The 11207-nt window shown below is 32.9% G+C and overlaps 1 protein-coding gene across 2 annotated transcripts; it reads left to right on the forward strand.

Annotated features, from left to right (window-relative positions):
• The first annotated feature begins 482 nt into the window (after positions 1–482).
• On the forward strand, positions 483–10530 carry LOC130636763 (uncharacterized). Of its 2 annotated transcripts, none has more exons than XM_057446615.1 (8): positions 483–537; positions 6355–6414; positions 7239–7364; positions 7576–7875; positions 8717–8842; positions 9083–9382; positions 9489–9614; positions 10063–10530. In XM_057446615.1, the coding sequence occupies exons 2-8, from the start codon at positions 6369–6371 to the stop codon at positions 10362–10364; spliced, it is 1326 nt and encodes a 441-aa protein (XP_057302598.1). In that variant the 5' UTR covers positions 483–537; positions 6355–6368; the 3' UTR covers positions 10365–10530. The 2 variants fall into 2 exon arrangements, with proteins under 2 accessions (XP_057302598.1, XP_057302590.1); XM_057446607.1 differs by lacking the exon at positions 483–537 and adding an exon at positions 5703–6014.
• The last annotated feature ends 677 nt before the right edge of the window (positions 10531–11207 follow it).

Genomic DNA, 11207 nt, shown 5'->3' on the forward strand with positions numbered 1-11207 from the left:
TATTGAGCAAACATAAATACAGAAGGTAGGAATAAATTAATCAACAAACAAATAATTGACTCACGAAAATTAACATATACTGTTCTTTTCATCATAACTTTGTTTTTGTCAATTTCTTTTAAAAGGCGCGAATAATATAACCTTTTTTTAATGAAATAGACAACGCAGTATGTATTGTATGTAACTTTGTCCGTTCACATTCTTCAAACAAAGAAAGAGATAACAAGGGAATAACAAAAGTTAACTACCCATAGCATCTGTACAAGAAACCATTTTAAATTAAAGAAAAACAAATTAGAAATAAATTTTTCAATTAGCGCAGCAAAAAGATCAAAGAGTTCAAATTGTGCGCAACCTTTTTCTGTGTGCATGACACAATTTTTTTATTGCGCAGAAACAGACAGACGAAATGGGACAGATGTGAACACGCTGAGTTGATTCACAAGTAAATGTGTGACTCAGTGCTAAACGCCAGATCGAGGGCTAATAAGAAGCCCTAAACTGTGCCATACTTCCAGCCGGAGCGCTTAAGTACAGGTATGCGCTTAAGTACAGGCATTAAGTAAATCGAGTGTAAGGTAGAGAGCATCATTTCGGGTGTAACCGACAACTTTAGCCGAAATAAAAACACAGGTTACAACCGGTAGTTACTCCATCGTAGCAAAAAAAATCGGCTGTTATTTTGCGGAATAAGTACCCGTGAAAGTCCAAAAGCTAATCGTGACTGACACCGAGATCCTGGTATGTAAGAATACAAGTAACCCATGTCGTACATCAGTAACTACTTTCTGAGTATATCAACTGTGTAAAACCAGCTGTTTCATCAGGCTGCAAGGTGCTTAATATCCGCAGTAAATTGATCATATAGCAAGTGGCAATTTTGAAGTCCTACATGATTCGTAGGCAAACAAAAAATAAAAGTAATCAATTTTTTATAACCAAAATTAATGGAATATATCGAATATGCCAATTCTGAAGATCATACACAAATAATAATGACTCCAGCAATAAATTATTTAGATGACGGTTCGAAATGTAAAATATCGATATTCCATACTATCTCTTACAAGAAGTAAGTCTGTTTATTTTATTATGTATTTCAATTCAGCGCAATATATGCATGTCTCAAATGTTAAATTGTCTGACGTTACGGCGCAACGTCAATATCACTACTTTAACGACAATATCTTAGTTTAAATTAATGAAGCCACAATAGCGCATTTAAAGTTTTAAGGTCAAATAGCTTGGAAACAAGGTGGTTACGTCAATGATTTTTCACCGCGTGGGCAACTAGGCACTACCTAGGACGAATTTGGGTAATTTTCCCAATGTTTAGTCCCCAAATCCGTTTGGGAATGGACGGGTTGATGACGTCATCAAAAAACCTTGAAACCCTAATATCTCTGCAACCGTTTGTCAAAAGTACATGATCCAATATATTTTCTTGATCAGCATTTCAAGATCTATGCGATGACGGCAACAGGTATACAAATTTCTGAAAATAAATTTTAAGGTTTTGACGGGTCTTTGCTGACGTAATCCCTGATATCTGCTTAGGCGTTCGTCGAGAACATATGATCCTGTACATTATTTTGACCAGCGTTTCAACTTCTACACATTACAGACAAAAAATAAACCAATTTTTTATCTGCACTGCACTGCTGACATCAGCAATACATCTTTTTTTTTATTGACCTTTTATCGACTAATATAATGCAGACTGTGAGCAACCTCAATCCCAGGACTTTTTCTCTCTCTTTTCCGTCCCGGTATAAAAAGAGACAAAGAGCCGAGGTTGGGTTATAAGTTTTAAAAATTCAAATTACCATATGCTGTCTGTTTTTGTTTGGTATCCCTTACATTGGTTTAATGAAAGAATCAGTGGATTCACGCACGGGTATTCAGCTAGTCAATACTATTTAGGCTCGAAAGGGATGCTGTTCTATTTAATATATATCAACAGACAACAAGAAAAGTAACAAGACTTAGTAAAACACATTTAGGGGTTAAGCCACAGGTAACTGCGGTCTGGCTTAAAAAGCCAAGTGAAGTGCCTAATAAGAACCGCAGTGTCACGCTCAGATGGAGCGTTTTAGTACAGGTATGCAGTATATCGTAAATCTAATAAGGGGTTCACAACATTTAAATGTTTCAGTTGATATTTACTTTTTAAATATACATAACTTTAACTGTGCAGGTTAGCTTTCAATGCCAAGTGGAGCGTCTAGTAAGAAACGCAGTGTCACACCTTCAGGTGGAGCATTTTAGTACAGGTATGCCGTATGTCGTAAATCTAGTAAGGCAGTCCAAACATTTAAGTGTTTCTGTTGATATGTACTTCTTTAAATATACATAACTTTAACCGAAATAAAAACACAGTTTACAACTCGTTGCTACCCCGTCATAGCAGAAACAGTCGGTCAACCTTTTTTTATTTTTTCGAGAATGTTCTCGGCGAAAGTTCAAATACTTCAGGCTGTAAGCTCAGTTGAACAGCTCCATATAGATGTAACGCAAGTCCTCTAAACAGAAACAGCCCGTCGTTAACACTGGATTGAGCTTAGTACAGGTAAACCATGTTGCACATGCATTTATGCTTATTATCCTTTTAGCACAGTTTACGAACCGTTGTTACAATGGGAAAAACAAAACAAAACAGCCCATTGTTAACAGTAGATTGAACGTTTACATTTAGCATCCTACAAATTGCTGTGGGTACCTAAAAACTGTATATATTAGCCAAACTTTCACTTTTTAGGTAGCTCAAGAGCTGGCGAGCTAACTGAATGAAAACTTTAAAAAAGGTATTAGCTAGCCATCTTTAGCAAAATGCTGCCTCGAAATCTACGTTCCTAGCTAAAATCTTAAAATTGGTTTGTTTAAGATTTATACATAGCTAGCTAGATAACGTGATAATATATTTAGCATGTTTCTAGCTATAGAGTTACGTGATGAGCAGCTATCATGAGAATATTCTCACAAACAAGATTTTATTGCCTTCACTTATCTACAAGGGCACTAGTAAAATCTCCTCCATGATCTATGTTTTGTATTTCAAATTTTATAATTTGTCAGAACAAATCAAAGGACAGATACGAAGAGATTATATTAGCCTGGAATTTTATTTTAGGCTAATTTTAATTTGCAGTTATAAGTTCTAAACCAAAGGAAATGTAAGTCGCAGGCAAATAGATTTTACAATAAGAAGCATAACATATTTTGAAAAGTATTTGGAAGTGAATTTATAATAACTATTCTAGAATAACTATTCTAACACATTATAATACATCACTTTCGTCTGTCCGTCAGTGTAGCGGTTATGTCATTGTAAATTGATGAAATTCCCATCGACGTTAAACCATCCCCTTGGTTACTTATTGACTATTTATGTAAATTAGCCAAATAAAATAAAAACAATCGAAAATAATTATTTTCCTACAGTAATTGTAGGCTCTAATTATTTTATATAAAGGAATTCAGGATGCGTACATCATTAATATGTTCTTAATTTTTAGGAAAATTTAAAGTCTCATGTGAACTTTTCTTTTGTTATAAAATGAACATGTAGCAGTAAAATTGAACCTAAAAATGTAATTCAATTACTGTAGGTATTCAGCCGGATCAGCACTCTAAGGAATTATTTATTATCTCTAGGAATGACGAACCAGGTAACATCAAAATAAAATTACTATGAAAGGCAAATGTTTTGCCTTGAACTTTTTTTATATTTGTTGTGTTTTTTTTATAAGAATAAAGGAAAATCAGTAACGTTTCATTGATCTTTAAGGTTTTAATCCTATTTTCAGTCATTTTTAACAGTTGTTCGTACCTTTTGTGGGACATAACGGTTTCTAAATGCGCGCACTTATTTCTGTAGGTAGAAAATATAAGACAACAAAAGCCAAATAAATTCAACTAGAAATTATTCGCTTAAAATTGGTGAACACTTTTTACAATGGAAAATAGAAAAGAACTAATTTCAGAGTCTTTGGATTTTGGTTAACCCAAAAAATTTGCTTACGCTTATAAGATATCAGATATATGTGCCAATGCCCAAACTTCCTTTAATATTGTAAATATTGGCTAGCCATCTTTAATATTTTTAAGTATTGGAAGTAAAGATATGAAACAATTCCTTTCATTCTTTTTATGTAGAGATTGATTTGACGAATTATGGACGGGACTCACAACCAGGCTGTAAGAATAAAAAAAACTTTGTTTAACTTTTGAGTATAAAAAATTTATCGCAGACGTCTTTCATCTTGTTATTACACAAGACATTATCAACGTAAATTGTTCATATCTCACAAGTTTTTTAATTATAATATTCAACAACTGCATAATACACAGAGGACGTATAAAACAATACTTAACAAAACATATAACACATAACGGCAAACCCAAGGGTGTTTCAATTATATACTGTTGGTAAGGGTAACGTCCACCGCGCGGAACACAGATGCACTCCTCCCCGTGTTGACTATAAAAGTATTTAACTTAAAACAATTTTAATGGAACAGACAATTCCTGTACAATGACCGTGGGACTGTTATCACTAATATACATGACCTCAGCTATTTTTCTCTTTTTGAAGTGGTGAACATTATCTATTAAAATACTGAAGTCCTTTTGTTCAGCCAGTGGGTGATTTTCAGTGATCCTTATCGCGCTTTTAATGATTTATCATTCTTTCAATTAACCTCCTCGCTGTTTCACCAATGTATGTAGCATCGCACAATTCCACCGGACAAGTATATTTGTACACAACACTATGTTTGTGTTCATCCTTGGTTTTATCTTTCACAGAAAATAGCGAAGATAACTTTCGACATTGATAAGCAATAAATGGCTTGACATTGGCAGGTAGAAGCTGTTTGAAGTATTTTTTAGACGCTTTACTAAGCAGTTACCATGATTTCCTTTGTATGGTAGAACCATGAAAGGCGTTATTGGAGGTTCATTGGTGTCTTTATTGGATACAGTGTCGGCAAATGCGCCGTGTGTTATTAATTACATTGGATTCAATAAAATAATCATCATCAATCAAACTTCCCGTACTCCTTTTTATTGTGAAGTCATACGCCCGAATTAATATACATAAAATGGTTAATAATGTTTTAACACATTTTTTTTTCAAACCACTTTAGTTTTGCGTCGACGACGAAGAAGAGTTTTTGGAAAGAAATATCAATCCACAATGTAATGTAGAAAACAGATAATATTATACTTTGTTATATGGAATTGCACAACCTTAATTTCATATATGTGAAAAATATTTGTGGTTTTGAAAGTAATGAACTCTTTAATACCGTATAAAATCACCTTTGTTAGTTTATACTTTGTCTAATCAAAAATTGTATTAGTCACTTTTGGCTACATGATCTGGTAATAAAAAAGTGGACTAAAACCATTATTTTAAAAACAAATCTCATAAGAAGTTAGTTAGTTTTCCCAGAGATTTATTTTCGCAATGCCAAAAAGATCTTTGCATAGGATTGTTTTTGTATATCTTGCACTGAAATATTTTTCGTTATGTGTGATTTTAACCGACCACACTTTCTTGTTACTTATTAAATTTCGAAACAATATAAAGCTTTAGGTTTTCTCGGCATAGTTTTTTAATTATGGTAATATTTTAATCTCAGAAGAATTGGTACAAACGTTATTTAAAATTAACTTATAATTACTGCGTAGGAATTGTAATTGACTGCTGGCCTGAGACTTAATGTTAATTGCCCTCAGGGACCACTCTCTTAATTTTCTTAATGTGATTCTAATTACACCAGTTTTCGAATTACTTTAATCATTTTTTTCTGAAGATATCGGTGCAAAGAACCATAACAACCACAATATATTAAATTACCATCCTCCATAAACGTCTTTTGGGAAAAACGTGAAAATTATTTTTAAAAGCTGTGCTCCTCAAAACGTTTATATATTGAAAAACAGAGTTAATAAAAAGTATATCTAAAAAACAACATTGGTAAACTTGAAAAGGTGGCCGTAGTGAAAGAGTAATAATTTTTCTTTTTTTTATTACTATGTGGTTATTTTTTTTACATTATATTAGAGTAATTCCAGTTACTGTTAGCAATGTTTTTTTCTTGACTAAAAATTTGCAAAATTGTCTTGGTTCGTCTGCTTGCAAAAACCCGCTCATGCTAAACTACTTATGAAATTTTCTTTTTGTTGTGACGGCCAAATTTCTGGGATTTTCCACACGCGTTCGACCAGACAATCACGCGCTATATGTCTTTCTGTGAACAAAACATAGTAGTTGCCGGCCGGGACGTACGCATACCTATGGATTCTAGTTATCATACACTTTCTGACTTTCTACATATTCTGTTTTAGAAAAACTTGTTAAAATGTTTCGCTTGGCTATTTTCGCTGCAATGTTAACGGTGGTGTTATGTAAGTAGCGGTCGCTTTATTATATAAAAATCGATTTATTACCTATCTAGCCATTTTTGCTATGTCTATAATCTAATTTTTTACAATCTTATACCCAGTCTAATGTATAGAACTACTAGCTAGATAGTGTAGTATAAAACAACAAGGTTAGATAAGTCACAGCGTATCATAGCATGCTCCTAAAATTTTTAGGTGTATTAAATTGTTTCTTACAGGACCGTGTTCTTCGACTTTTGAACAGAATTGTCATTTAACAAGTTCTTGGTGAAAAGAATAAAAAATATTTTTCTTGTTTTTACGTGTTTCTTATGGCGTCAAATTATTTATCACTTTCAGAATAACTTGCGAAGTCCGGGAAACAGGTTTAGCTACCTTTCACTTCTGTAATTCAGAGTTTCGTCTGACGAATTTACATAAATGACCCATTTTGAAATACTTAGTCTCATACTTAATTGAGTCCTTAAGTCCTGCGAGTCCTTAAATAACAGTATAATATATATGGGGTTTAGCTAAACCTTACTTAAGAAAAAGTAATATATAACTTTGAGTCGCGCAGGAATCCCTATCACTTCTGCCATAGCTCCAGGTAGGATTAAACTGTACATTGAAAAATACAGGTGATGCAATATAAATTTAAAATCTTTATGCATTTTACAACAGGAACAAGGATAGAAAAAGAATATTATTGTCTTACCTAAGAATTATCTTGTAAACCGCAATAAGATTTTCAATATATTCTTAATGAAATCATATCAAAAGAGAATATTGGGCATTGTTCTATTTTCTGAGAATCTTTGAGTCAGTTACTATTATTTCCTACATAGCTACAACGTATTTGGGGCCCAAGACTTTGATATCGAAAAATTACCCCAATTATCGCATTGGCGAGAAAAATGGAAATCATGTGTACATCGTCAATTCTGGCAACCCTGGATATAGGATAGTGCAAGGTAAAGGGGGCGATTTTTACAATTATCTAAACTTCTGTTGATCATTTTACATCAAAACGTTTTTAGTAGGTCACACCTGATGTTGCATGTACATTGAACTAGGATTTTCAATGTTACTAGTCCGTAATAATTAACTCTACGATAATAAAAAAAGCAAGCAAAGAGATAATTCAAAGATAAACATAATAAAATTTTTTTGTATGACCTAAAGGTTTGAATGGCAAGCCGGGAACTGTTAGTTTCCAATCATTGTCCGATCCTAGTGCTTATTTACGACATCGTGGATTTCTTGCATACGTGGACAAGAATGATAATACTCAACTCTTCAAAGACGATGCTTCATTTGTTATTATCATGAACAAATACTTTAATGGATACGCAGCGTTTCAATCTTCCAACTATCCAAATAGATACTTACGTCATCAAGGATATCGTATCAAGCTTCATACTGATGACGGGTCAGTTCTTTTCAAGAACGACGCAAGTTTCAAAATAGAAACAATGGCTGTGGGTAAGACAAATCCTAATGTGTTTTTAAAAGGGAATATTCTGTGGATAATAGAAATGATAAAAATGCCTTTCAATGAAACAGTTTCACGTTGTCACAAAAAATTAAGATTAATTTCATTTATTGTTCAATTTGTAATTATGAGGTGCGAGAAAGTTAAAAATTGCGGAAGAGATCTTTAATTTATTTGTATTTAGTACGGCGCCCAATCATTCATGATTTTATGGTAAAATTTGCACAGACCGAAGAATCTGTTTTACTCACCCGTCAATTCTGTGTATAAAAATTTGTTTTAAAGAAATAATTAAATGATGTAAATTTCATGTTTTAACTGTAATAGCAACACAAGCTATTAACTTTACTGTTTGAAACAACGTAATATTAGGCGATAGTTTTGAGCATTATCTGCTAGATACGATTGTGAATGTATATGAACATTAATTTTAACACGACTTGAACGTCATAGTTACGTCCAAAGATTCATTTAGTAAGTAACATATTAATTATCATAGATACGGCATTTACCTAAGAGTTAGTACAAAGGTATTATAAAAATTTAGATACAGAAGCAATTCGCCATCATGTTCTTTCTAACGTGGGTCTGAATAAGATTTAACCGTACATTAAAAAATGAAGGTGACACAATATGGACTTACAATCTTTTATTCGTGCGAAGAATACAATAAGGAATTAGGGTTGAACAAAAATATTATTATCCTGCTCAATCATTATCCTTGACATAAGAGTTATTTTATGCTGCAATGAAATTATATAACGAGAAAATTTAAGGCAATCTGTTATTTTGTACAAGTTTTGGAGTTAATTACCATTATTTCGTATCTAGCTACCACGCATTTGGGGCCTAAAACATTGACATCAAAGAATTATCCAAATTATCGCATCGGCGAGAAGAATGGAAATCATGTGTACATCATTAATTCTGGAAATCCTGGCTATAAGATAGTACAAGGTAAAAGTGATTGTTTGACAGTTAAATGCACTTCTATTGGCAACTATAAAACCCACGTATAAAACAAGCAACCCATAATGTTTCTTTAAAAGTGAAATAGAAGTACAAATTTTACTAGTGCAGTAGTAGGCATTTCCACAACAATAAAAGAGCAGCACACAAAAGTAAAATCCAGAGGACAGGACAGTTAATTGAATTTAAAAAAATAAAATAATTTTTTTTAAAATTTTTTTTGTAAAGGTTTGAATGGCAAGCCGGGAACTGTTAGTTTCCAATCATTGTCCGATCCTAGTGCCTATTTACGACATCGTGGATTTCTTGCATACGTGGACAAGAATGATAATTCTCAACTCTTCAAAGACGATGCTTCATTTGTTATTATCATGAACAAATACTTTAATGGGTACGCAGCGTTTCAATCTTCCAACTATCCAAGTAGATACTTACGTCATCAAGGATATCGTATAAAACTTCATGAAGATGATGGTTCACTTCTTTTCAAGAACGATGCCAGTTTTAAAATATCCAAAATGCGTGTTGGTAAGACTATTGTAGATATTTATTTGGGATCAACAAATATTTCTTTAAATCAGAGACTTACTCATCATAAAAATAAACATTTAACTAATTTTATTTATTGTTGTAGCTATAAAGTACGAAGCAAAGGCGATAATACCATACAAGTATCCCGCCTTTGGCGTTGGAGTTTTTGGTGACTGGGGTCGCGTTTACGCCTTAAGAGGACATAACCATGGCTTTCGTATTGTCAAAGGTAAGAATCACTCGTTGGTACTGAATATTAATAACAGTTTCTTTAAGACAACTGCAAAAGTAAAGAACACTTAAAAAAATATATTATAAGCCATTGCACTTGTTTAATAAAGTCAATTTAGAAAATTACCTATACATTGATACTCCGCCGAAATCCATAACCTTTTGTATTTTAATGAGATGATGAAACTGAAAAATGAACGACTACTTAAAATAATGAATAACTTAGAGTATTCATATTACTGTGTAACTTAGAATATTTCATGAACGTCTAGATATTATTATTATCCTTGTTATGATGCAGTTTTGGTAATGTTATCTTCAGGCGAAGAGCTTAAGAATTACGTATATATTAGATCTATGGACTCAAACAGAATCTTGCACATTTTATAAAAGCTCTTACAACCTGCCTCCTTTAAAAGCCAATATTTTCATATTCCGTTTATCAGGAATCAACAGAAAACCTGGCACAATATCTTTCCAGTCTTTAACAGCCCCTTCTTCATACTTACAACACAAAGGAAGTTCTGTGTATGTGCGCCAAAGATCTCGAAGTCGATACTACGTCAACAGTGCGTCGTTTTACCTCATCAAAGACAAATTCTTCAAAGGTTTTGCAGTTTTCGAATCAAGTACGCGCCCCGGTTATTATCTTCAACTTCGTGGTCGTCGCATGATGTTTCGTAAATATAACGGAAGTCGCGGTGCTAGGGAGCAATCCAGCTTTCGTTTCTCTACTAGTTTTAATTAAACTCTGATGGTTTGATACGCAAGTTTTTTATTACGGAATTTTGTGGCGTGGTTTGGTAATGAAACCTTACCAATTTAGATTGTAAATTTGTTTTTGTAGTTTCTTTCAATATAAATGGCAAATACAGTGTTCATTTTCGATATGAAATAAATTGGAATTGAGATTATAGCGATAAATTATGCAAAACCTTGCATAAATAATAATTTATGCAAGGTTTTGACCTCAGAATGAACTTTACAATACAATGAAACAACATGTTGGTAATTTTTCTACCTTTCGCGTCTATGAGCACGATGGGGTTAAAAATTTCGTTTAATGAGACAGTTGTCAACTTGCGATTTTAAACCATTCACCGTTTCTCCTTCATAATGATCGCATCTACTGTGACACACAGCTATTTTTTAACAAACCAGAATCTGAATTTTCCTGCACTTCGTTTTAACCACCATAAAGTTTCATAAGTGAGAACACAGTAGGACTGAATTACGAAGATGTGTAGCATTTAAAAAACGCAAGAACAAATAATGCAGACAAAATAACCTAGGTCATAATTAAAATCTTTTAAAAATAATAATGACATTCTTGTCTATACATTAAACTTCCAGCCTTCCGGGATGTTGTTAGATGACCTAAAAAAAAGCAATACGAGAACGACAAAAATTATTTCCACACATGATCCATTATACAGGTATAATCACACTGAAATTTTGAAGTTCGTTTTTATACAAAGAAGTGTACACACAAGGCCTAGTTTTGTTCTAATAAATCTCAGTTTGTCTGACTTGCTAACATAAGATCTTTTTTTATAAAAAGAAATATTACTATAAGAAACAGTAGACTGAT

The sequence above is a fragment of the Hydractinia symbiolongicarpus genome, chromosome 1 (assembly GCF_029227915.1).
Source record: "Hydractinia symbiolongicarpus strain clone_291-10 chromosome 1, HSymV2.1, whole genome shotgun sequence".
Classification (NCBI taxonomy): Eukaryota; Metazoa; Cnidaria; class Hydrozoa; order Anthoathecata; family Hydractiniidae; genus Hydractinia; species Hydractinia symbiolongicarpus.

Bases quoted from the DNA above. Each gene is read 5' to 3' on its own strand.
- LOC130636763 (XM_057446615.1), top strand. From the start codon at position 6,369: ATGTTTCGCTTGGCTATTTTCGCTGCAATGTTAACGGTGGTGTTAT. The intron at 7,365-7,575 runs GTAAAGGGGGCG...TATGACCTAAAG, and splicing joins TGGATATAGGATAGTGCAAG to GTTTGAATGGCAAGCCGGGA. The intron at 9,615-10,062 runs GTAAGAATCACT...TCCGTTTATCAG, and splicing joins TGGCTTTCGTATTGTCAAAG to GAATCAACAGAAAACCTGGC.